This window comes from Daphnia pulicaria, chromosome 6 (genome assembly GCF_021234035.1).
Source record: "Daphnia pulicaria isolate SC F1-1A chromosome 6, SC_F0-13Bv2, whole genome shotgun sequence".
Taxonomy (NCBI): domain Eukaryota; kingdom Metazoa; phylum Arthropoda; class Branchiopoda; order Diplostraca; family Daphniidae; genus Daphnia; species Daphnia pulicaria.
This window is the reverse complement of record NC_060918.1, coordinates 10,808,288-10,832,570: the sequence shown is the minus strand read 5'-3', so window position 1 is coordinate 10,832,570 and position 24,283 is coordinate 10,808,288. Positions and strand designations below refer to the sequence as shown.

At 41.2% G+C, this 24,283-nt stretch overlaps 5 protein-coding genes across 11 annotated transcripts; 2 read left to right on the top strand and 3 right to left on the bottom strand.

Moving 5' to 3' along the window:
• Nucleotides 1-133: 133 nt before the first annotated feature.
• LOC124343118 lies at nucleotides 134-8,871 on the bottom strand. 2 transcript variants are annotated; one of them, XM_046796234.1, is made up of 22 exons: nucleotides 8,413-8,871; nucleotides 7,219-7,653; nucleotides 6,928-7,134; nucleotides 6,535-6,864; nucleotides 6,106-6,468; nucleotides 5,700-6,047; nucleotides 5,277-5,609; nucleotides 4,858-5,211; nucleotides 4,145-4,795; nucleotides 3,392-4,087; nucleotides 3,062-3,325; nucleotides 2,859-2,986; nucleotides 2,603-2,783; nucleotides 2,444-2,534; nucleotides 2,128-2,384; nucleotides 1,986-2,056; nucleotides 1,787-1,921; nucleotides 1,610-1,729; nucleotides 1,354-1,535; nucleotides 1,143-1,278; nucleotides 988-1,043; nucleotides 134-893 (listed from the first exon to the last, which is right to left on the bottom strand). In XM_046796234.1, exons 1-22 carry the CDS (start codon nucleotides 8,543-8,545, stop codon nucleotides 809-811), a joined length of 5,556 nt encoding a protein of 1,851 aa, XP_046652190.1. In that variant the 5' UTR covers nucleotides 8,546-8,871; the 3' UTR covers nucleotides 134-808. The 2 variants fall into 2 exon arrangements, with proteins under 2 accessions (XP_046652190.1, XP_046652188.1); XM_046796232.1 differs by having other exon boundaries at nucleotides 135-1,043.
• A 94-nt stretch (nucleotides 8,872-8,965) lies between these two features.
• Nucleotides 8,966-10,426, bottom strand: LOC124343310 (probable tRNA pseudouridine synthase 1). 3 transcript variants are annotated; one of them, XM_046796614.1, is made up of 7 exons: nucleotides 10,314-10,426; nucleotides 10,065-10,142; nucleotides 9,925-9,996; nucleotides 9,718-9,855; nucleotides 9,535-9,655; nucleotides 9,320-9,465; nucleotides 8,966-9,260 (listed from the first exon to the last, which is right to left on the bottom strand). In XM_046796614.1, the coding sequence occupies exons 1-7, from the start codon at nucleotides 10,333-10,335 to the stop codon at nucleotides 8,983-8,985; spliced, it is 855 nt and encodes a 284-aa protein (XP_046652570.1). In that variant the 5' UTR covers nucleotides 10,336-10,426; the 3' UTR covers nucleotides 8,966-8,982. The 3 variants fall into 3 exon arrangements, with proteins under 3 accessions (XP_046652570.1, XP_046652572.1, XP_046652571.1); XM_046796616.1 differs by having other exon boundaries at nucleotides 8,966-9,250; XM_046796615.1 differs by having other exon boundaries at nucleotides 10,259-10,342.
• Nucleotides 10,427-10,690: 264 nt separating this feature from the next.
• LOC124343373 (putative ATP synthase subunit f, mitochondrial) lies at nucleotides 10,691-11,417 on the top strand. The gene is made up of 4 exons (XM_046796709.1): nucleotides 10,691-10,774; nucleotides 10,969-11,067; nucleotides 11,124-11,240; nucleotides 11,305-11,417. The coding sequence occupies exons 1-4, from the start codon at nucleotides 10,696-10,698 to the stop codon at nucleotides 11,334-11,336; spliced, it is 327 nt and encodes a 108-aa protein (XP_046652665.1). The 5' UTR covers nucleotides 10,691-10,695; the 3' UTR covers nucleotides 11,337-11,417.
• Nucleotides 11,418-11,421: 4 nt separating this feature from the next.
• Nucleotides 11,422-13,205, bottom strand: LOC124343341 (ras-related C3 botulinum toxin substrate 1). The gene is made up of 6 exons (XM_046796662.1): nucleotides 12,974-13,205; nucleotides 12,612-12,683; nucleotides 12,432-12,549; nucleotides 12,308-12,370; nucleotides 12,111-12,245; nucleotides 11,422-12,045 (listed from the first exon to the last, which is right to left on the bottom strand). Exons 1-6 carry the CDS (start codon nucleotides 13,006-13,008, stop codon nucleotides 11,890-11,892), a joined length of 579 nt encoding a protein of 192 aa, XP_046652618.1. The 5' UTR covers nucleotides 13,009-13,205; the 3' UTR covers nucleotides 11,422-11,889.
• Nucleotides 13,206-14,160: 955 nt separating this feature from the next.
• Nucleotides 14,161-23,869, top strand: LOC124343133 (myocardin-related transcription factor A-like). 4 transcript variants are annotated; one of them, XM_046796283.1, is made up of 8 exons: nucleotides 14,161-14,559; nucleotides 17,617-17,726; nucleotides 17,803-17,962; nucleotides 18,568-18,633; nucleotides 18,743-18,874; nucleotides 18,956-19,123; nucleotides 19,219-19,320; nucleotides 19,401-23,869. In XM_046796283.1, the coding sequence occupies exons 3-8, from the start codon at nucleotides 17,824-17,826 to the stop codon at nucleotides 22,082-22,084; spliced, it is 3,291 nt and encodes a 1,096-aa protein (XP_046652239.1). In that variant the 5' UTR covers nucleotides 14,161-14,559; nucleotides 17,617-17,726; nucleotides 17,803-17,823; the 3' UTR covers nucleotides 22,085-23,869. The 4 variants fall into 4 exon arrangements, with proteins under 4 accessions (XP_046652239.1, XP_046652240.1, XP_046652237.1 ...); XM_046796284.1 differs by lacking the exon at nucleotides 14,161-14,559 and adding an exon at nucleotides 14,604-15,013; XM_046796281.1 differs by lacking the exon at nucleotides 14,161-14,559 and adding an exon at nucleotides 15,059-15,757.
• The last annotated feature ends 414 nt before the right edge of the window (nucleotides 23,870-24,283 follow it).

Genomic DNA, 24,283 nt, shown 5'->3' with positions numbered 1-24,283 from the left:
GAAACACAAAAAAAGATAGCAGGATGCTCAACCATATTAAGGCCAACCGAACTCCAATCTCATTTGCTACAGCTTTTAACCGTTGGCATTTGTGGGAAACATTTTACGATAGTTATGTATTACACACACTAATATGTATACATATATGAGCGACGCCGCTTATACAGTCTGCGCTTTCAAACAGGCGTTACCTTTATGTGAAATGCGATATCGTGTACGCCCATATTTTTCACTTCTAGTTCTAGTTTCAATTCCAGCTGATTTTATATAATGCGATTAGGTTAAATAAATTTGTAACGTCAAAGTCGTTTGAATAAATGAAATGACCTGCAAACATTTTGACAAGCAAATAAACCTATAGAATAGATCAAAGATCAGTATTAAATCGTTACACAGGATGGCTGTACACACAAACTGAAGAATGTCGGCGTCGTTGATAAATCAAAACCAAAGTTAATCCAGCTTTGCTGGGTAGTCTTTTGGGCACCTGTTGTTATTCCTACAATCAATTGTAAGCAATGATAAATGTATATAATTTTTTTCTTTCGGCTGTTCGGTCGTTTTTATCTACTTGCGTTATCTTGCGGTGTATTACGCGGCATCTTATGTGAATTTACATTTAACGTTCTCTTAGATCCCATCCTTGTGTCACAAGCAACTGAAAGCCGAAACGCTGAAGGCGTTTACCAATTCAACGAGTAGAATAATATGCATTTTTAAAAAGTAGTTCCACACATGACTTATTTGACACTGACTTAAAACAACAAAGTATTTACATTCACACGGATTGGACCAATTTTTCCATGCCCTAACATTTTACAATCATATTTGACACTATATTACACCGTGGCGAATGAAGATTTGCGGCTGTAATGGTTGGCAAACGGATTTTTCTGAAAAAAAGAAAGAGGAGTAAGCGGAATATCATCATACGTCTCACAGAACATGGTCGAATTTGAAGTTGACTTTGTGATTAACTTTCTCAACTGTAACTCATTACGGGCGTAAGCATAGATACATTTGTAGAGAAAATGATACTGTCCCTGTAAATTCCGTAAATCATAAAATTTAGAAACACATCAAATATAATAAGAATAATTAATAAATTTAGAAAGAATCAACTACAATAAGTAGAAACGCACCTCTGTTTGGACCATTCGGTCGCGATCTTTACGTAATTTAAGAACCGTGTGCACAATATCGACTATTTTCTTGCAGCGAGCTTGCTCCATGAGAAGATCTAATGCTATCAAAGTTCCGGTTCTTCCAACTCCAGCACTGATTAAATATTAAGAGAAGCGCACGAGATGTTTAAATTTGATATTGAATTTTTTTTTTTAATCTGAGGTTTACCTGCAATGGACAACTATGGGGCTATTGGCGCGGTATTTGTCGTTCAGATAAATGCTCTCTTTTCGCATTGCTTGGATAAAGTTGACGAGCTGTTCTGGATTTTCTGGGCAGCCGAAATCTGGCCATACAGTAAAGTGCATCTGTTTTATAAATTTAGGGGCGATGCTTCCGTTGCTGGATATCTAAACAGGAACAAGCCAAAGCCAGCGAAAATATAGTAACAACCTGAATTTCTGATTAAAATTAATCCTTTTACTTTAGAAACCAAGAAGTCTCGCGTGGTGTAGTCATCCCCAATCACTTCTTTAGTCAGTTTAACATAAAAATCACCAAATTCACACGATTCGGTTGATGGCCAATATTGAGCACATTTTATCTATTGTAAAATCAGTTGAAAATTGTAATTGCTTCAGAACTAACGAGTGCAACGTACCTTTCCTCTCTCTTCTAACATTGTCAGTGCAACAATAACTTTCACATTTTGCTCAAAACACATAAGCCAAAAATCTCCAATCGTCGATGGTTTAGGTCCTTGTGAGGCAATGTAGGCTCGATTTCCAGCATAGTCCTGTTAACGCGATGTTCAATCTGAATTACATTTGATGGACTTCTAAACTCATTTTTAAAACTACCGATATGAACGAGGCGTTGATGTAATCCAATAAAGGAGGAACGGTTGTGAGTTTGACTCTAGAATGATCATCTAAAATGTAAGAAATAAATTATTTATACTGATTTTTTTATAGGCATAGTATAGGAAACGTCTTTTCATACATGGAAGGATGTCGGAGTAGCGGTTCTTGGCACGGTTTTCAGGTAATTGAGCCACGGTGCAAGTTGCCGTCTTATCAGTCAAGGACTTTACCATTTCATATTCCTTGCTCAATTCGTAGTTAGAGTTCGCGTCTAACCACTCGATTGTACATCTCAATTCTTTGATCATAACAGGTCTTCGACTATTCAAAGCTTTATTATGAATACTTGGTGTTGATCTGGTGTCATCGGAAAATCTTTCTGAAGCGAAAATAGAACTGCGAAAGGAAATATTTATAAAAGTCTTGAATTCTTCACATATTGTATACGTACGTACCTTTTACGAATTAGCACAACTGAGCAAATAATTGCGAGCGCTAGAATTGGGAACACAATGCCACAAACTATCGCAAAGGGTACAGTCGGATCTATAGGTTATTATTTACACACCTGTTAGAACACTTTTAATCGAAATCAATTTAAGTTAAATTATTACTTGATGCCGAGTCCCAAGTGAATGAGTGAGAAACATAATCACTCGAAATTGGTTCTTTAAAAGAGTAAAAGGAAGATATCGAAATATTGTATAAATTTCCCTGTTCAAATTCTTCGCTCAACGTAATCCATGTTTTATTCTTTCCATAGATTGTCGAATTATAAACAACTTCCGTTGATGTCTATATGAATATAATTAAGCAACTAGTTAAAATATATATTTTTTTAAAGATTTATCGATGCAAAAATGTCCTTACTGCTCTTATAACGTTTATATTGTATCCTGAAATACAATAATCTTCTTTGGGCTTGAGCCACGATACGTTACGCGTCCAACCGTTTTGCTGTTTGACTACGTTGATTTCAGATGTTATAGGCGCGGGAGCTAAAGCAAGTCGGACAATATGTGTATAAGTAAACTTACTAAATTGGAGTCAAGCTTATTATATAATGTTCTTACCGACACTATCTGTGGAGACATAGTAAGGAATGCGACTCTCGTCCTTTATTGAAGAATCCGGGAGAGCATTTACTCTTACTGGAAATTTGGAACACGGCTCCAAACCCGCAAGGAAGATATGCGTCTGTGTAGTAAAGTTTTGTTTATCATTCCAACTGATTTGATAGCCACGAACACATTGTGGATTCTTCCTCGGTTCCTCCCATTTCAGAAAAATGTCATTACTCGTACCGTTCCACGTTACGTTAAATACCTCTCCAGGTGCTGTAATTAATAGGACAGCTTTAGTTTTTCCTTTTTATCCATAATAATTCCAGGAAAAAAACTTACGCTCAACTTCGGTGTCTTTTGAAATTACATTATTGCTTCCATTTTGAACTTCCCAATTGGGGTACTTGACATTCATTCCAAGAGTGTAGTTAGTGCACGGGATAATAGGGACAAACTCTCTCGAATAATTACTACCACTGCAGAATATAGTGTCTGAGATATTAAGAGTTAAATAGTTTCCGTCAACCTTTTTTGCCGGGCAATCTGGAGGTAAGCTAATTTTATCGCTTTCATTTTGTGAAAGAATCCACTCACTAACATTTACTCGACAGGGCGGAATCGGCCACGATATTGATATCCACCGTGTGCCAACATCCAGAACAGTCAAGTTGCTAACGGCTGCTTCGTATTCAAAAGGAAGTGTTTGCGTGTCATTTGCCCATCCAACAAGATCTTCATTGGCGCTTGGCAACTGGTAAACGGGCAGCACTTTGATGTTATATGGAGCGCATGAAACGAACTCGTAACCATTTTGACACGTAGTTGCATTTAGTATCACAGATACGTTTCCGCTTGGATCCTTATCAAGACAGTCGGGAGTAATTTTCAAGTATGTTCTTGGTTCTGATTTCCAGTTAGGCATCACAGTAACATTGTAGTAAATAAGATTGCGGCACTTTGGCTCATTCCAGCCCAATGTGAGCGAATTCGTTCCTTGAGAAATTACTTTTGGATGCTCAATTTCACCTTGTTCTCCTTTAATTAAAAGCAACGTGATAGAGTAGCCAAATATAAATTGTTCATTTGCAATACCTGATTGAGTTCCTATTTTAATAAATGCGCTGACACCATTGATTACCGTCCGATCGTTAATACGAAATACTGGTGCTAAAGAAATTAAGTAGCTTGAACAAGGGAATATCTCAACTTCAGTGCAGGGTAAAATGCTGTTAAAGATAATTTCAGGTTGCGTCGAGATAATGCTGCAGTTTCGAGGTAAATTTTGGAACTGAGACGCGCCGTTAAAAAGATCTGTGACGTTTAACTGATATCCCGTAACAAAACGTTGACACTCGGGAACAGAAGACTGCCACCAAAAACTTATCCATTTCACGCCGTACTTGTGGTTACTGATAAGTGCAGTGGCATCTTCTCCGGGAGTCGTCATTTCAATGACCATGCTGAATTGTCCTATTTTTCCGTTTATGTCCAGCTTGATTTCAAAAGTGTAAGGTGTACACGGCGATAAGGTCTCATTGAAGCATACTGAGCTCGTGTTGAAGGTGATAAATTTATCACTAGTAGATTCGAGTGAGCAAAGGCGCTCATTCGACGTACTAGGTTTCATAGAAATCCAGAGACCAGTAACAGCGTCGCGACAGGTATTTAATGAGGCTTGCCATTCGAAACTGATCCAGTTTTTGCCAGCTCCGATATTTTGTGTTACTGGCGTCATCTTGTCATCTGCGCAACAATATTTTCGATTATATTGGCTTGATATGAATGCTTATGTATGATTATATCACCTGGAAGTGTATCAGTTTTGTTGAGAGGTCCAGTACTTCCATTTAAACTATTAAAGAACTGTGGGACTATAATTATTTCATACTCAGAGCAAGGAGAGATGCCAGGATTGATCCAACTGTTACAAGCTTTGCTAGTGTTGAACATGATTGCTTGATCTTCTTTCAAATTACAGTAACAGTCATTCATGGATATAAACTGAAACGAATCCTGTTTTTCTGGTTGCTCTGTGGAGGCGATACTGAGCCAGAATCCAGTCAAGACTTTTCTGCAATCCTCAACACTAGTTGTCCAGTTGAAGCTAATCCAATCGGAGCCGGAATCAATGGAAGCAATAAAGGCTTTTATAGTTTCACCTAAAAAAAAAATTAATCTCGTAGTCACAACCTTTTGAATAATTAATAAACTGGTGTAAACTTACATGTTGTCCTTCCCAATGCCCTACCGGAAGATCCATCATACAATAAGTCAAAAACTTTGGGAATGACGGCTATGTCATAATCAGAACAAGCCGCCACATTAACGCTTTCACCGCAGTCATTAGAACTGGTGTTGAACACGAATTTGGAATCAACTGATGGAGGGGTGTTTAGGTTACAATTGTATGTTCCATAGCTGTTATTCCGTGAATTGGTCAAATTTAATCGAAAACCGGAAGTAGCCATGTGACATTGTGGAACGGATAAGTTCCATTGAAACGTCAGCCAATCCGAACCCGATTCGATCTGTCCTATCTGCGTTACTAAATCTTCCGCTAGAGCACACACAAAATCAAAATTATCAATTAGTTTTGAATACGGTAATAGAAATACATATATTTGAAATTTAGTTATTAAGAACTGACGTGGTTTGGTGTTGAACGTGACACTTTGACTTGGTTCAGACAGATACATGTCAAAGACTTCCACCTCGACGGTAACGGAGTAGTTAGTACAAGGATCCAAACTAAATAATTCTGGACACGTCTTGGAATCGAAATCGGTCACTCCAGTGACGAACGATCTATTCGTACAGTTTGAAGGAACTTCGATGTTTATGGTGTTATTGCCCAAAGCATTGGGATCCAAAGGATTGAATCGCATAAAAAAGGAATTCACTGTTTTTAAACAAAACGGTAAATCTTGCCAAGTCATTGTGATCCAGTCACTTCCCGTATCAAGCACTGTAACATTTTCAGGGGCCGCATCGGGACCTGCCAAAAGTAGTTGTTATTTTATGATTCTTTGGTAGCGATAAGCTGTAAAGCAAACCTGGCAGAGTAAAAATTACACCGTCAGTGGGATCAGGATTTCCCACACAAGTGGAATATTGTGGAGCCATCTTAAAAATATAATTGCTACACTGAAGAATGATTATGTTCTCGCAACAGACCGACGAGTTAAAAATGAAAAAATTGTCTTTTCCATCCAAACAATCGACTGACGAAAAACAATTCTGAACTATTGAAGGGAATGCTTCGTCTTTGTCGGTGGGACCTTCAACGACCACATCTAACCCAATAAGCTTTTCAAGACCACATTCTGGGTTAGAAGCAGTTGAGTTGAGTGGAACAGCAAACCAACTATTTCCCACTAGTACCGTTCCCAATACTAGTTTCATGGAATCGCATTCACCTGTAAAATATGACAAAGGATAAATTACCTTTAAAAAAAAATTAGGTAGAGTAATATTGAAATTACAGAATGGGGTAGTTGGTAGAGCACTTCCCGGTGTCGTGACTGCAGTACTCGTCCAATCGGTTGTGGGCGAAGTATCAGAAGTCGATGTTATTTCATTGGTTGAAATCGAGGTGACTTGTGAAGTTTCGGAAGATATCACAGTAGTTGTCGTTGAGGTTTCCATATTAAATGTTACTGTGGTCTCTTCCGTACTGGGTGATGAATTTGTTGTTGGTTCTGTCGAGAGGGGTCCATTTTCACTGGTATATTCAGGAGTTGAAGTAATTTTAGTAATAGGAATGGAGACCTCAGTCGATGACAGATCCGTGTAGCTGTCTGAGACCGTCGGAACTAAAATATGATAAGCGATAAATTACCGTATTTTAAAATAAAGTTGAATAACATTGTAATTACAGATTCCCGAGGTAGTTGAAAGTGTCATTTCTGGTGTCGTGAGATCAGCAATCGTCCAATCGGTTGAAGGCGAAGTATCAGAAGGCGATTCATTGGTTGAAATCGAGGTGACTTGTGACGTGCCAGAAGATATCACAGCAGTTGTCGTTGAGGTCTCAATAGTAGACGATGTGGTGATCATAGCCAATGACGGGTTCGTGAAGCTGTCTGTAGTTGTCCAAAGTAAAATATGAAAAACGCTTAATAATTACCTTAAAAAAAATATATATTGCCGAGTACTATTGAAATTACAGATTGTCGGAGTAGTTGGTATTGTACTTTCCGGTGCCGTGACAGTAGCACTGGACTGATCAGCTTTAGGCGAAGTATCTGAAGTCGATGTTTCTTCATTGGTTGAAATCAAGGCGACTTGTGACGTGCCAGAAGATTTCACAGCGGTTGTCGTTGAGGTTTCAATATTAGATGTTAATGTGGTCTCTTCAGTACTGGATGATAAAATAGTTGTTGGTTCTGTCGCGAGGGTTTCATTTTTACCGATTCCTTCAGGATTTGAAATAATTTCAGGCACGGAAATGGAGATGATAGTCGATGAAGGTAGTCCTGTAGTCCAAACTGTTGACAATGCCGTCTCTGTATCTGATATGGATGTTTTACCAATTTGAAAATCTGTTGAGAGTGCCTTTAAATCGCTATCTCCCAATCCACTCAAAACTGAAGACGTGATGCCTGGAGAAAAGTTATTGATTAATCTATCGTTGACGAGTTATTATGATAAACGTTACATTATGCAATTTATTTATAGTTTAACGGAGTACAGAACCAATTCAAAACAGTTGCGAAAGCAAATACAGTCAGATTTAGATTTGCGAACGGCATGCGGATTTGCGTGTCCATTTTTAACAATAATTTGATGTGCTTATAAAAACTGTAATTGAGAGTATAGGCTAAGTGACATCATCGGACATCATCTTGTTATCTCAACTTAGGTTTACAATCTCCGCAAAGACAAATTTTAAGCAAACCGAAAGCAGGAAATGGTGTTTGGAAAAAAAAAACCCCGCTTTCCTTATTTTATCGTCCTTACTTTATCGAGTCCAAGGCATGTAAATCGGCGTATAACTTGATTTTAGGCAACCCAACGGAACAACAATTCATGCTAAGAGCATCCGCAAATTTTATTTCAGACTTAGAAATAAAATAAAATAAATCGTTTCAAATCATTACATTGCCATGGAAACTTAAAATAGATGAAAAAGTAATATTGGTACAGTCTACATATGTCGCAAACTTTCCATAATATTTTCTTTGGCTGTTTCCGTCAGATATAATTCTACTTGGAGCAACTTACACAAAATTCACTCGCAGCAATAATGCAATTCTGTTCGCAAAACTATTAAACAGGTTTTTTTTCGCCAATCGAATAGATCAAAACAGAACGACTGTTTTACTGGGTATAGTGCGTATATTAGCACGAGAAATTCCTACCAGAAGTAAGAGTGGTGAGATCATTTCTGGGAGAAGAAGATGATGTTTCAATATAAAGAACATTCCCGTATGCTGAAAAATCACAATAACATGAAAGGGCCAACACGGCAGTCAACACTTGCACTACCAGCATGACTGCAACTACAAAATTACAATGGTTTCCCAGAGAAAATTTTGTGTGTCTAGTGTTCAAGATTAACTGTGGAATGAAGTCAAGTTTAGCGACTTAATAATACTCAGCGATGCAGGCTGTGAAGAGCGAGAGAATAGATAAAGAAGTGTGCAACCAGTTCGAAGATAAGATAAAACATAAACTTGTCAAATTAAAATATTAGTAGCTGTAGGACCTATAGGACCTATTCCGCACAATCCGTTTCAACCCAGTCATTTCCGGTGAAAATTTTTTTGTGCCGGAATGGAACCTTTTATCTTTCATCCAGATAATGGCTGGGTTTTTTTTCTTTGTAGACCGCTACCGCAATTGATTTAACGACGCTAAACGAAGTGATAACCACTATTTGACAAAATTAATTGGAACATAGTCGGCACGGGAGAAATTTACTATGCAATTTATTTAGCATAATCCCATTGATCATACTTTTTATTATGTATACTAGATTCAAAATACTTTCGGTTGACAAATTTTTGATTTTGACTTTGAAGGGAATTTCTTAAACGATACTTTTCCATTTGAATATCTAGATACTCGCGTGTAACCTGTTGCATCTCAAGAATTTTTTTGCGGATACCGGTAACCGTGCATTGTTCTTCCGTAAGACAGTGCTGAGTTTCAAACGGACCTTGGCGAGTTCTCTCCAGCGTGTCGAGGTAAGCACAGCTGTTTAAAACTGAAATCCCAATAAATGTCTGGTTGGCTTATTCTAATCAAAATCAATCAAACACTCACCAATTCCTAAATCATGGACTAAGCTTCGTACATAGAATCCTTTACTACAAGAAAGTTCAAATGTAAGCTTGGGAGGAGCAAACTCAATAACGGTAAAGTCGTAACAAGTCACCAATCTTGGCTTCGGATCTACCGGAACACCCTCTCTGAATAAACAATACCATTCAAGAAATATTGCTTCATATTGCCAGAGATGATAGTTAACAATAATTTACCTGGCTAGGTCAGACAACCTTCTACCTTGCAACTTCAAAGCAGAGTAAGGAGGTGGTTTCTGTAAAACTTCACCTTTTATTGCTGCTTTGAAATCATTTATTTCGGTGAGAGTAATGTGATCTAGAGATTCAAAATATCTATTAATCAATCATTGCTTTTAGCACAAGTTTAAAATAGTGTACCATATGGTTTTTCCATTGTGGTTTGGCCTTCATTGTTGTAGGTGTCTGTTGCTCTACCAAACACACAATTACCGAAATAGACTTTTGATCCATCTAAGAAGGCTGGCAATTGTGCACATCCTTCATTGATTCCAACAACTAAATACTCCACACACTTAGAAAAGTTTTCAAAAACCCACAAGTCTTAATAAAATCTATCCAACATACCCAGAATACCAGTTGCATTTTTATCCAAAGTTCCTCCATGACCCATTTTAATAGGGGCATTACTATTGGCATCTACAGTATGGTATGGACAAACAAAATAGAACATGTTTGCAGCCAAGATTACTAAGAAATACACTTACCTCTTTTTAATTGCATCTTGATTAATTCTAGCAGTTGAGAAGAGGTGATATTTTGTGGTTTGAACACTGGAAAGATACCTTATAATAATTAAAAAAAACTATAGATAGACTTAGACCTATTATAGAGATCTCAACTTCTTTTTATTTTATCCAATTATTACTCAAACTAAACACTGATATTGAGTTATTCTTACTTCTTAGTGCTTCTTAGCTGCTTGATACACTTCTGTCTAAATCTGGGAAAAATACCTTGTAATCGATTGAAGGCCATATTATTTTGGAAAACTTCTACGCAGTGACACTAAAAGAACCGATTTTTTTACCCGATTTTATTTTTTAATAAACGTAAACAATCATGGTGGGGGGGGGGGGGTACAGACGAACAAATTTGAAACATTGCTGATTGTGCCAAACTGTTATAAATGATAAAGTAACACAAAGTAATATATGTTTATTATGCAACAATATATGAAAATAAAATTTTTTCTTAATTTACTGCATAGAAATTCGTTATAGATTTGTTATTGCATTATTAAGAGAAAATTTCCACATCGACAACGTTCAGATCGCGGCCATCTTTTCGTCCCACAGTCAGTGGAAATCTTCTCTTCATTCTCTTGAGTAAATTAAAATGGCGTGGGGAGAATATCCAGCAGGCTACAATCCAAATGTACATGGACCTTATGATCCAGCCCGCTTCTATGGCAAAGGTAGTTAAAAGATTTGTTTATCGTTAACATGACTAAAGGATGCTATGGGTTATTACATATTACATTTCGACCGGGTCCCTAGCACAATGTTACTTAGTTCACAGGCCTTAGTATTGTTTCACAAGACACAAATAAAAATGTAACTCTTGATACATGCGATGATATAAAATTAATCCACGTCTTATTTCTGTTAGCTGATACTGCCCTAGCTAAAGTGAAACTAGGAGAGCTCACTTCTTGGCTTGGACGCAGGGATTTGAGTTTGGGTGGCATTTCAGGAGGCTTCAGCCGTGGTAAGTTGATTTTTTGAACATATTAAAGAATCACATTTAAACATGTTCTTATTTAGCATTTTGGCGCTGGCAACACAAGTATATGCAGCCTAAAAAGGTTGGAATTGCACCATATGTTCAGATTACTGTTGGCGCCATGATTTTCTTCTACACTCTTAATTATGGAAAGATGAGTAAGTATTTGATACTGTTATTATGAGTTGGGTACTTTAACTGAAGGAATAATTTAAATTTCAGAGCACCACCGCAATGTTAAACACCACTGGTAAAAGTTGATTGTGGAAACAGTCTACCAACTCCAACTGTATAGCCAATTCAATAGCTTATAAAAACCAATACATACAAACAAACAAAACAGTTCTTTGTTATTTTATTTTTTTTTTTTGTTGATGTTTCAGCATTACATCTATGATGGTATTCAAATCAGTTCCTACAAGTTTGGAAAAAAAATAAAGGTGATGAAAAATGATGGTGAAATATGAAAGAAGAAAATGTTGAAATTGATGTAAGCTAAGAATTAACAATGGCAAACGCAGGTCGAAAGTCTCGAGTCGGCACTAAAGTTAAGAGATAGAAAGCCCTGGAACGTAATTTCAATTCAGCGTTGTGCGCGCACCTCGACAATTTTTTAGGGGGGGGGGGGGTTAATTCACCTTTAACAACTCGCAAATTGTACAAGAAGAATTCGCAACCAGGAGTGTAACGAAGAAAAAGATTACGAAATTGAACTCAAAAGGATTTGATGACATGAATTTGGCCAGAAAGGGGAAAAAAATAAAAAAAAAAGTAAACAGAACAGATGAAAGGAAAACGTTTTGGTCTTCACAAAAAGCCGCATTTGGACCCTTTTTTTGGTTTGGGAACAGGGCAAAGGACGGCCCTTATTGCTTCATCAAAGACTGTCTTCAAACCCTTCTGGGTCAGAGCACTGCATTCAAGATATTTGACAGCACCGACTTCTTTCGCCATTGCAAGACCCTGTAACATGAATCAATAATCGGCTATTAGCATGTCAATGAAATGTACGGCACAAATGTACATACCTGGGGATAAGTGATTGGAGACAATTTCTTCTCTTTTAACTTCTCTACAGTATCTTTATCATCACGCAAATCGAGCTTGGTTCCTACTAATATAATCGGCGTATTCGGACAATGGTGACGCACTTCAGGGTACCACTGCAAAGTGAATATTTTAGTAAATTTGAAAAACAAAGGAATTTCGATTTCGCTAATTATACTTTGGCACGGACGTTCTCAAATGAGGCAGGGTTGACCAGTGAAAAACAAATGAGGAAAACATCCTGGTGGAAATAATAATAGCTTTAAATGAATTGTTCTGAGAAAATAAAAAATAGATGTTACCGTCTGAGGGTATGACAAGGGTCTTAACCTGTCATAATCTTCCTGACCTGCTGTATCCCAAAGTCCTAGATTGATGGGTTTTCCATCTACCATCACATTTGCAGAGTAGTTGTCGAACCTGGAATGAATGCAGCAATAATATAGATCACACCTAATCAAAATGAAATAGTGGCCACTTACACTGTAGGGATGTATTCTCCAGGAAAGGCATTGGTGGTATAACTGATGAGCAAGCAAGTTTTACCTACAGCACTTTAGAAAAAGAGAACCAGAAAGCCAGAATAAGTATCAGGTAATCTCACACTTGGAGGACACCCCCACTGATTCTGTAATCTCTCCCAATATGGCAATGTTTATGGGACACTGCTAGTTGTGGCAACAAGTGAAGCATAGTTATTTGCAATCAAGACATGACAGCAGTTCAATCAAATTGTAATTACAAAATTCTAGGAAAATTAAACGGCCCCATTTGCAAAACAGGGTGGGTACTATTTGACGTCCTTGAATAATAAAGGTTGATAAGGAAATTGTAGCAAACTCACCCATCGCCGACCACTACACATTTGATGGCTTGCATTTTCTTTTAGACACTGCACTAATTTAACAAAAAGTTGTGGTAGGGAAAACACCACCACTTTGATGAAAACTTTAAATCAATCTTTCAATCACACAAATTATAACGCCAAACAAATTAGCTTGTGCTCGTTGCTGTCTTACTAATGCTGCTCTGATGAAATTCCACAAAAAAGCCAAGACTGTCCGGGTGGGGGCTGGGTGCGGTATACAGGTCGTAGTAAGAGAAATGTCCGGCAGAGGGTAAAGCTCAACGTACATGTATGTCATCTGCTGGTCACAACTTGCACTTAACAAAAGCACCGATTTATAGTCATACCAAATGAATAGGGCAATCGACAAGGACACACGGGATCTTGGGATTATTTTTTTCTTTTTCTTATCTACTGATTAAATTGTGCTAATTGCATCAGAATGTTTCGAAAGTAAAATCTCCTAGACACTCCCTCTTTATTAATCCACTTGAAGGGGAAAGAAAAGAATCCTGGACAGCGGTCCCTTTGATATACAAGTGTCGATATATGCGATCATGGGAAAATTTAAAAAAAAAAGGGAGATCAACTGGTTATCGACAAAACAACCTGTCAAAAAAAAATTATCAGACATTGAAAAAGGTAGGGATGGGAAGCCAAAGATTTTTTCTTTCTGGCCATAAGCTGCATAGGGTTTAATTGTTCGACCCTTGCGCGTGTCGGATGAATGGGCCATCAGTTATCCGAGACAGCGATAATACTGTTGTGTTCAACAGCATATTACACACGTTCGTCATTTTCGGATGTAGCGAAAAGAGATAGCTCAATGTCCTATAGGAAAGACGTTAGAACATTTTAAAGACAGGAACGTGCAGAAGAAACGAAACGAGGACAAGCGTTAGATTTATGAGAAGACTGAGGTAAAATTTGGTAAAACATTTTCTATTGAAAATAGCTGGGGTTTAATGGGTTCGTAAATAACGCTAAAAAGTAGGTCTCTTTAAGCTCTATCGTGTAAAAGAGTAGGAGATACAGAGTATACAACAGCGCCTTATCAAAAAGTACAAAAGACAGACGTAGAAAAAGGTCGAGCGAAAGTGGGTTCTGCTGTAATGTTTCCATTTGAGCTTCAGCAACCCGAAAACACTCGAACGAGTCTAGCTGGTCCGTGACAAAGTGGTTTCCATTTGACCCCACGAATATTTCATCGTTCAACACCATCGTCAAGTTGAGAAACTCGAGTGGCCGAGTGGCGTAGTAGAAAATTCAATCGCAGTTAAACTTGGTTGGGTTTGCTGAAACCCACTCGGCAACATAAATCCCGTGAGAGAACTTGGGTCTTTCGTGCGCTCTTGGGCGATATAATAAAGTAGCGGCAACGCTGTAGGACGTTGTCAATTCTTTGGAGGAATGGAGTGATGGAAAGACACAGCAGTTGAATTTGTTTCGTGAAAATAAAGCTGTTTTAACGGGAATTTTGTCGTCAAATTGGATTTGCTTTGTGTAATCTGGTGATTTTCAATCTCGGCTATCGTGGCAGCTTTTCATCAAACGTCGGCCTCGACCGGGCTGCGAAATATTCAGTAAGTTGTTACCAGCATGTTTTGGTTGAGAAGCTCTCTCTCCTCTCCTTCTCTCTCTCATTCTATGTACTGGCTGCAGTTCGTGTGTGTGTGTGTGTTCGTGCGTGCGTATGTTATGAACAAAATCTGAGGTGTCTTGTCGCGAGGGGTGGTGGCCTTCTGTGGAGGAACAAGCCTGATAAATATTTATTCTTTTTGTTTGGAGCTTTCTCCCCGTTTCCAGTGGAACTGTTTATAGTCATTCATTTGGCCAAGTCTGCTGCTGTGAGGTTGCCCACCAAGCTATACCAGAGGTGGATTTATCTGCTCCAACAATCTAGTTGCCCATTTACACATCCAGTCCAGTGAACCAGAGTGCTGGCCCCTCACAACTTTAGGTGGACAGACTCAAACCGTAGATTGTCAGAGTTGGTCATTAATCACACACAGGGGAAGCAGTGATATCAAAACACAGGTGTGTACATCTAAAACAGTGAAATGGTTGTGTGAACCCTGTGCAGCTGTGCATTACCTCTCTATTGTGCACACAATCGGAGAGGGTAAAAGGAGAGCTCTCCCTGCAGTTGTGTGTGATGAAAATCCCTTCCATTCTGGCAGCTGTTTGTCTTCCAGGCAACACATTCAGCGTGCGGCGCTTGTTCGCTGGCCCACTCTTTTTCGTACAGACCGTCAACGATCTCTCGCGACGCCTTGCTTCTATTTTTAAACGAAACACGTCTGCTGCCCGGAGCTTAAGGGAGAAACATAGAGAAAAGAAGAACAGCCCCGTGTGCGCCCCGTGAAGAAGCCGCCACAACCTTAGTCGTTTTCTCCATCTTAATAGTTACCCAGGCATCGCTGGGCTGGTAGATTTCCGTTTTTTCGTCTTTCTTTTTAATCACATCTCTGTATGCCCCTTTCGACTCAGCTGGGGTCTCTCTCCGGCTATCATCCGCCAGTCGACAGTCGGCGCCCGCGTGTCGGCCACGGATCAGCCACAGTCCTTCCTACGCGCTCTCCACTGATTCAAATCGACTCGCTAACAATCATGTGGCTTCTCTATTGCTGAACGGGAAAAAAACCCTTGATTTCATCGCCTCCCATTTGATTGGTGTCGATCCCCCCACCCACCCCTCTCAAATGCCTGTGAGCACCTTGACGGACACTGTCGCAACAACTTTCGGCACTCACGCAACCGTGAGTTGCTCCTATTGCCGAGGTGAGAGAGCCTCTTGAACAAAAACAAACGCCAACGCAAAAGTCTTTTATCCGACTTTTTGTTTTGCTCCCTTCTTATTCTCGTCTACGTCTAGCCCAGGTTTTAAATTTAGCCAGCCTCTCAAATACACATTAGCCTAATTATATTCGCCTCGAAGAGTAGGAAGCAAAGGGAAATGCCTATTCCTCCTTTTTTTTTACAAATTGGGTAGAGGGGAAATAGATTCTTCGCGTTAGTGTGTGTGTGTGTGTGTGTGTGTGTACTCTCCCAACGACGCTGGAATGTTTGTTTGGGCATGTCGAATGTATTTTTACCGGCGTGGTACGATTTCCCCAGTCAGATTCAACGAAACCAACCCCAACACACACATACAGAGAGAGAGAGAAAAAAGAGTTGGGTGTAAGAGAACGGCGTGTTAGTGGCAGAGGGTGCGGAAGTGCGAACGGTGGCGAGGAAAATCATCCTCGTTGTTCTAAACATTGGAAGAGCCACCGAGAAGTTTTTCGTAGATTGCTTTTGGTGAACGCTAAATTAGAAAGACAAAGCGCGACAGCCTTTTTCCGATGCGAACAGGTTAGTTTAATGGACGACGTTGTAACGTGAGAAAATATCCCATTGTGAGTTCTTCTTCAGTCTTCTGGATGCTTCGATTAGCTCGTTTATAACTCACGCGGCCCAAGCGTTGCAAATGAGCCCGTTTATCCCAAACGATTGGAGAGGAACCAATTTGAAATTCTCCCATCCTTGAAGCAACAGCCACCGGATGCTTGGAACACACACACACACATCGATTGACCTATTTTATGCCGCCCTCGTTCACTTTCCATACCATCCGTCAACATCTTCTAAAATGTTACCTTGTGTGCCGTGCTCCCGCTGCATTCAGCCCATCGCTCTCTCTTTGCCAGTTCCATTACGTTGGGCGAAAAAAAGATGAAAAGGTCGGATGTGTCTGTTTGTACGGTGAAGGGCGGCCGAAAGCCAAACGGGATTGACGTCAACTGACTCACTGGGCAGATATTTCAGTAATTTAAAAATCATAATTTTTTTAAACATTTTCAAGTTGTTGTTGGCGACTATTACTGCTCGAAATCAATGCACAAAGGAATACTACTTTTTATTTTCTCTCTTTTTTAAGATTTATTTTTAAAAACTTTCCTGGTCATGGCCGAGACGACTATTTCGGGACACGCCATTGATTCCAATGCCACTTAATTCCGCTGACGCGCGATCACCGATTTTTTTTTTTTTTTTTTTTTTTCCTTTCCACCCTTACGACTTTGATTATGAGGAAAGTCACGAAAATGTACGGACCAACGGCTTTTTCGTATAAATTGTAAGCTGTCGTTGGGCGGGGTTGTCGTCTGTCGATCCTATCCGGTCACCGTTGTGTGTGTGGATCCGCCCGTTTGTATTTATTTCGCTCCCATTTTCATTTTTTGTTTGGTGGTGCTGTCGTTGTTGAAGGTGATTTTTTCTCGTTAGGGCTTTAAAGAGATGAAGGATTTTTTACAAGTCGAAGCTGAAAAAGTCTTTTTGGCAAGGTCACAAAAATACATCCACGATAAGTACCGAGTCATCACTACGCAGCGGATCAAAATAGCGAAACGAAGAGGATTTTTCCTTTTTTATTTTTATTTTCTTATTTCTGCTGCTACACTTTTTTCCCCCTCCTTCCTCCTCCTTTTCTATGCGTGTCTGGTTATTCCGGACACGGCCTTGCAAGTTCTTTCAACGTGTGTCCGGCAGAAACATGTTTTATGTCGCTAAAATATACCCTCGGGTGTGTTTCTATTATATCTCTCTGGCTCACTGGCACTAACCGCAGTTCTTTTGTTTCACGTTCGTTTTTAAACTAGATTGCGGCGGACCTTGCGAGTCTCATTCTTTGGAAGATCGCCGTTGGACGGTCCATTTGGATCGGGACCTTCTCCATTTTCTCCTCTCCGTTTATCCGCACTGGTTTGAGGTATGTAATCATTCAATTACGCAAGACTCGGGTTTCGTAACTAAAACTCTGATGACGAAACTCGTAAACCCCAAAGGACCGGACGGCGGACTACGAAATGTTGTCTGAGCACGAAGGAGGAGGCAGTGACAAGTCGGAAGACTCCTCCTCATCCGATTCCGACTCGTCGTCGCCCTCGTCACCGCCCAGAGTGGACGACTCTCCGCTACAGAAATGCATGGATCGCAACAAGCAATGTGAGAGAGCCAAAGTCATTTTCGCATTCGTTTACTTCCGTCGACAAATAGTTTCAATGTATAAATATATAAGCGCCAGGATTTGTGTGATGTTTAGTTTTTAGCAACTTTCTCTTGCAAAGTCTTAAAAACATATTTACAGATGGGGCAGAGAGAGATTTCACAGGTCATAAACCCCCCTTAAGAGCTAACGCTGTTCTTGTTGTGTTGAGTAAATCGTCATTTTCCATTTAGAGAAAAACGACCAATTGCGATTTTGTGTTGAAATTACCGCTAAACCAAACGACGAAATGACGACGCCGTTTGAACTGAAATTTTAGTTTTTCTAACTTTTTCTTTCATTTTTAAAACCGAGATTGTGATATTCTTCATTAAAATCAGAATTGTGCGGTTGGGTTGGCACAGGATGGAAGCCAAGCCATCCGTTCCACCGAAATTTTTTCGACGATATGAAGTAACAAGTTGTAAAGGGGAGAAAGAAAACGCGTTGGATCAAACACTTGGCGCCGTCTCGCCGCTAGCGTCACTTTGATGAGAAATCTTTTGCCACGATGGCAACATAGTTCTAGCAACCCCCCCTTAACGTTTCTGTGTTCTCTTTGCAGCCCTGAAGGTGAAGCTGATGATGAGACGGCCTTACATGCAATTAGTGGACCAAGGAATCATGCCGCGTAAGTGATAAAGCATTCTTTTCTTTTCGATCTCTGGTTATACGTTTCCGTTAACGACATTTTTTGTTTGCGTTTGTTTCACGTGTAATAAAAATGGACACACAAACAGCATTGAAGACTCCAGCATCGTTCCACGAGCAGCGCCAGAAATTGCAACGGGCCAAAATGGGTGACCTGCTTAAGCACAAGATTCAACACAGACCGGACCGGACCGAGCTCATCCGCCAGCACATCCTCGAAGGTATTTAATTACAATTTTTTGTTCTCTCTCTCTCTCCCCCATTGTGTAACCCAATTGAAAAATTTCTATTCTTTCTGTTAGCTGACACAGGCAAAGTGGATCCATCGCTGGCTGAGCGTCAGCGCATGCTAAAACGGGCCCGATTGGCCGACTCGCTCAACGACCAATTGTCTCACCGGCCTGGCCCGCTGGAGTTGATCCAGAAAAACATCCTCCATACGGACGAAAACGTTGAGCGAGCTGTCAAAGGTATTCAAACGTGGAATGTTGGTCGTTCCATACCCAACTACTATATCGGATCAGATTCTGACGCTTTTCTCTCTTTTGATCTCGTCATCCAACAGAAGGCCAGATTTCTTTTCGAGCGACTTGTGAAGGATCTGCTATCCGACCGTCGCATCCCATCCGCTACGTCACACCCGAAGGGGACGATAGCAGTTCGGAAGGTAAAATCAGAGCAATGCCCTCCCTCTTTTGATACGCGTACGTTGTATTTGACGAATTCTTCCTTGTTTTAAATTTGAAGGTGCCCTGTCTCCCAGCCAGGATGGATCGCTAGATGGATGCCTGAGCAATGGAGGAATGGCTGGCTGCGCTGGGACCTCTAATATGACAGCAGCAGGAGCTTCCTCCAGCCCTGCGACCGTGGCTTCAAGCCCCGGATCGCTCAGCTCCGTTGCATCGCCGGCCACTTCGCTGGTGGTGGCGCCGTCTCCGCCGCCACCTCCGCCGATGCCCATGCCTACGCCGCAACCACAAAAGAAAGTAGAGCAAGCTCCCGTTCCTCCTCCGCCACCTCCTCCACCTCTTCCAGTTGTGCCTTCCTCTTCAAGCTCATTGCCCGTCGTCATCAAGACTGCTTTGGATATTTCGAAAAACCGTAACCGGAAGAAGTCGAAACAAAAGTGTCCGCCCAAGCCGCGCACCATTAAATTCCACGAGTACAAAGGGCCGCCAAATGCACAAAAACTGCAGCCGGCCATCCCATCTGATGTGGAATCTTCGTACGAACTTCTACTCCAGCAGCAGCAATTGTTCCTCCAATGGCAACTGGAATGGCAACACAAATACCCGCAAATTATCTTGCCGGCCAAACCGCCCTGCAGCAGTCCGTCGGCTCACAATGCCGCCGTTGTTGCCGCTGCTGCTGCAGCAGCGGCAGCAGCGAGTGGGGAAGATGCAGCCAACAATTTGACAGCTGCGATACTGGCCGTCAGTTCATCCCTGCCGCCTTCGACTTGCTCCGCAGCGGCTCCTTCACCATCCCCTAGCCTTTCAGAGTCGGTGACTTCCGTTGTCGCTTCCACCACGCCCAGCAATTTAACTCGAATCACGGTCCGACTAGAAGAAATGAAGGTCAGCGATTTGAAGGCTGAATTGAAGAAGCGTAACTTGCCCGTTTCCGGATCGAAGCCGCAGTTAATTGATCGTCTACGGCCGTTTATCGGCGAGGAAGGAACACTAACGGCCACCCGGTCCTTGTCTCGTCGCGGATCGCAGAGCCAATTGCAACAACAGCCGTCGCTCCCGACGTCGTCGTCGTCGCAAATGTTGTTGGCTGAAGACGTGGGACCTATGCCTTCACCTCCGGCCAGCAACGCCTCACGACGAGTTTCGTGCAGTAGTCTGGATGGAAGCATCAGCAGTTTCAGGGCGGGCAGTAGTGACATGTTATTACCTTCGCTGTCACCAACTAGCTCGGCGGCTTCGTGTTCAATGTCACCCAGTCCAGGTTCCGTCCGTCCTCCTTCTGTCATCAATATGGACATGGACATTGAAATGAACGATGCAACCAACACGTTGGATGGCACTGACATCAAATTGGAAGCCCCGCCTACGCCTCCGCCGTTGCCAGCGTCGTCGACACAACAGCCAGTCGAACAACAAATTGACGACTTGGTGCGCGGACTGCAAGAGGAGCAACGCGTGCTGATGGAACAACAACAGATGCTGAGACAGCAGGCAGCGGCATCCGCTCAAGAAGAAGCCCAACAAATTGCCAATGTGGCGGCGGTGGTGACGGCGAACGATCCGAAATCGCAGCAAAGGTTTCTACTCCAGCAGCATCTCCAGCTCAAGATCCAGCAACAGCAGATTCAGCAGCAATTGGAACAGTTGCAGCAAATCCAGCAGCAAGCGCCCCCCAGTTCTCCGGCGGCATCGAGTAGAACGACTTCCAGCCGGATTGCGGCCAGGGCCAACCGAAACGCCGCCAAGTTATTAGCGTCTCGCAACAACTCTGCAACGTCATCACAATCCTCTGGTGATATGCCAGAGACCGTGTTCGCATCTCCTTCAGCGACATCATCTTCTTCACAACCTTCATCCGAGACATCACATCCTCGGAGACCACCTCCGCCCAATTACAGCGAAGCATCTCGGATGCTGGGCAACCATACGACACCCTCCTCGGGCAGCAGCAGCAGTTCGTTGAAACCGCGCGTTTCGATCAAATCACAACTAGTGGACGACGTGCTGGATATACTAATCCGCAATGGTGAGCTGCCTCCCAGCGCCGCTCACGATCCCGTCACGCCGACGACTCCCCGTGATCCTCCGCCAATGCCTCCGCCTCTTCCATCCCATCTATTGACAAAGCAACAGACGCAACTTTCTCATCCAGCTGTTTCGGCCACAGAGATCAAGTTTCCCTACATAGACATCAATGAGCTTGGCCTCAATCTAGACCTAGACTCCCTGGGTGAGGCCATGGAGTTGGGCGTCTACGAGAACCACACGACAGCGCAGCACTCGGCTGTCACGCCTTCGCCTTCCATTGTCTCTGTCGATGGACGCAACGACGAAGTCACGGCCATGGAGATGGATGTCTCCGATTGGCTCGACACGCTCCTACCGCCATTGAACGGTTCCCAGTCGTTGCCCATGTCTTCAAACTCATCAGTGGCCTCGTCCACTTCGTCGTCAACTTCGGGATTCTCCAGCCTGGGGTCCGATCAACATCCTTTCATGCTGCACCAGCAGCCTCATCAGAGCTTTTCTCATACGCCGAATCAGTTAAATCAATTGAATCAACCGGTGCATCATCCACCTCCGTCGCATCAACATCATCAACAGATATCAGGCGATCCGCTCTTTTCCAGTCTGTCCTCCGATCCTTACACGGATCTCTTCGCATTGGAAGACACGGATATGAAGCTACCAGGATTGGGTAACACCCTGTCATGGGATAGGCTAGATTTTACAGCCTAAACAACAGGTGAAACAAAAAAACACACTTTATTGCTCTGTCGTTGTTTCCTCCCTCACATCTCGTCCATCCACACAGTCTCTCTCTCTTCTCCGTCAGACCAGTAGCTCATTGAATTCACCGCTACCTTGCCTCTAATTGATTGTTACTTTCTCTGTCTTTTTTTTTTTGAAATTATTATTATTATCATTATTTTTGGCCATTGCTGCCTATATTACATCAACCTACACTGATAGGTTTGTGTTTTTCTCTCACACACACACACACGCACGCAGTGACGGAAAGTGAGAGTTGCAGCCTTGAATCCAGGGTAACGAGACAAACAAACATGAAAAAAGAAAATAATAAATTAAGATTCTGGTTGCCCTGCCAATGTGGTTTTGCGGTTTCCCATCATCCTGTCAAGTTAATTTTTGTTTTTGTTTTATGTCTTTCCTTTTCAAACCTTCGATATTTTTTGTTGTTGTTGCTGCGATGGAGTATTGCATTCGAGCCCACCAATTCATAATATTATTTTTTTTCTTGGTTTTTCTTTAGTTTACCAACATTCCACTATATCCAAGATGATAATTTTTTTTTTCTTTTCCCGTTTCCCTGACTCTCTCGTTGCTACTTTCCAAGTTTTTTGGAAAAGGAGGGAAACATAAGAATAACCGTCCTGGTGGGATTATTTCATAGGACCCTCCACAACACAGACACAGCGCGGTTAGTTAACTCTTTGTATTCTGTCCGGATCAATAACATACACACACACACACACATAAAATGGTTGAAGAAGAAGAAAGAAAAGTGGATCGCGTAACACGTAGAAGAAGAAGAAAACCCCCCTCACGCCATCATATAATTTACCAATGGAGTAAGAGAGGAAATGATCTCCTCTTTCTCTCTATTTATCGACCAGTGTATTATAGTGAAGTTGACCAGTGTCTCCCCAAACTTTCTCTCTCTTGAGCTTGATCCCCTTTTTTCCGACCCTCTTTTCTATTCCCATTTGTTACTGAGATATATTCAACAATAGCGCTCGCTCACGCGTTCCCTAACGGTTAGCCTTGGCTTGGTTTTTTTGCGTTATTATTATTATTATCATAATTATGATTATCCAATCATTTTTTTTTCCTCTTTCTGTTTCCTACAAAAGCTTCGTGAAATTGATGATGTCGTCCTCTTTGAAAAAAAAAAATCATAATGAAAAGAAAAAAAATTATAAAACGCTTAGCAATTTTGGGGGAGGTCTCAGAATGCATGAATTGTTTAGATTGTCTCTAATGAAGCACGCTCTTCGAGTCTTGATCCGATGGCCACTAATTTTTGATGAAAGGAGAAACGAAAATTTCATTTCTTCTCTTTGTTGTTCCCGTGTTATGTCATAAAAAGCTTCCGATATAGCGATTTCTACTAAAAAGGCGATTTATTGCGTGCCTGTTCCCTGCCTAAACTCTTCTTTTCATCTCTCTCTCTTTGTTTGTTTGAGCGTGTAAAGTTAAACAGAAAATAATTAAGTTAGTATAAGCTGCGTACGTGTTAATTAATCGATTCGACAACAACCTGTCTACATAATAACTGCCTCCATTGTTTTCTATTCATTCTTCTTTTCCTTCCTTATTTCCTATCTGTAAAGTTACGAGATGGTTTGCAATCCAGAAGAATATGAAAAAGATGTGCTTTGTTTCTATTACCTCCGCTCCTCTCTTTCGCTGACATGCTGGTGAATTGTAATTCTTAATGTAAATATGCAAAACTGCAAAAAAATCTGCAAAAACAAGAACGTTCTATTGTCCAAAAAATAATTATGGCGTTGATTCTTCTTATTTCCGTGTAAAATTGGTGTTTCCAAAAACACGAAAAAGATTCGATTCAAAAATAAGTACGAGGGCACTGCTCTTATTCATGCGCGGTTGAATCTGTAACGATTTTCTTTTTCTCTCTCTTGGTGCAGCATCTTTTTTTCTCTTTGATTAAAATTTGGAAAAAGATGAAAAGAACTGGAAAATTCCGTGCTAGTTCCAAGGACGATGAACGAGTCTTTGTTGATGTTAAGGCCCTCTGAAATCCAAGTTGGTAGAATCCACTGGAACTCCAAAAGATCATTAGCATTAGCGCTAATAAAACAAGCGATGAAAACGCGGTCACGCCCCGAAAAAAATACGTCAAGTATTAATAATGACTTGTTGTCACGGGCACAGCCCTGGTTATCGTGCTAG

Bases quoted from the DNA above. Each gene is read 5' to 3' on its own strand.
- LOC124343118 (XM_046796232.1), bottom strand. From the start codon at position 8,545: ATGCTGGTAGTGCAAGTGTTGACTGCCGTGTTGGCCCTTTCATGTTAT. The intron at 7,654-8,412 runs GTAGGAATTTCT...ACTTTTCTCCAG, and splicing joins TCTCACCACTCTTACTTCTG to GCATCACGTCTTCAGTTTTG. The intron at 1,730-1,786 runs GTACGTTGCACT...ATTTTACAATAG, and splicing joins TGTTAGAAGAGAGAGGAAAG to ATAAAATGTGCTCAATATTG.
- LOC124343341 (XM_046796662.1), bottom strand. From the start codon at position 13,008: ATGCAAGCCATCAAATGTGTAGTGGTCGGCGATGG. The intron at 12,684-12,973 runs GTGAGTTTGCTA...CTTTTTCTAAAG, and splicing joins TGTGTAGTGGTCGGCGATGG to TGCTGTAGGTAAAACTTGCT. The intron at 12,246-12,307 runs GTATAATTAGCG...TTCACTTTGCAG, and splicing joins TTGAGAACGTCCGTGCCAAA to TGGTACCCTGAAGTGCGTCA.
- LOC124343373 (XM_046796709.1), top strand. From the start codon at position 10,696: ATGGCGTGGGGAGAATATCCAGCAGGCTACAATCCAAATGTACATGGA. The intron at 10,775-10,968 runs GTAGTTAAAAGA...TATTTCTGTTAG, and splicing joins AGCCCGCTTCTATGGCAAAG to CTGATACTGCCCTAGCTAAA. The intron at 11,241-11,304 runs GTAAGTATTTGA...TTTAAATTTCAG, and splicing joins TCTTAATTATGGAAAGATGA to AGCACCACCGCAATGTTAAA.
- LOC124343133 (XM_046796281.1), top strand. From the start codon at position 15,679: ATGCCTGTGAGCACCTTGACGGACACTGTCGCAACAACTTTCGGCACT. The intron at 17,727-17,802 runs GTATGTAATCAT...TAAACCCCAAAG, and splicing joins TTTATCCGCACTGGTTTGAG to GACCGGACGGCGGACTACGA. The intron at 19,124-19,218 runs GTATTCAAACGT...GTCATCCAACAG, and splicing joins CGTTGAGCGAGCTGTCAAAG to AAGGCCAGATTTCTTTTCGA.
- LOC124343310 (XM_046796614.1), bottom strand. From the start codon at position 10,335: ATGGCCTTCAATCGATTACAAG. The intron at 9,656-9,717 runs GTACACTATTTT...TTGAATCTCTAG, and splicing joins CACAATGGAAAAACCATATG to ATCACATTACTCTCACCGAA. The intron at 9,466-9,534 runs GTAAATTATTGT...TTGTTTATTCAG, and splicing joins AGGTTGTCTGACCTAGCCAG to AGAGGGTGTTCCGGTAGATC.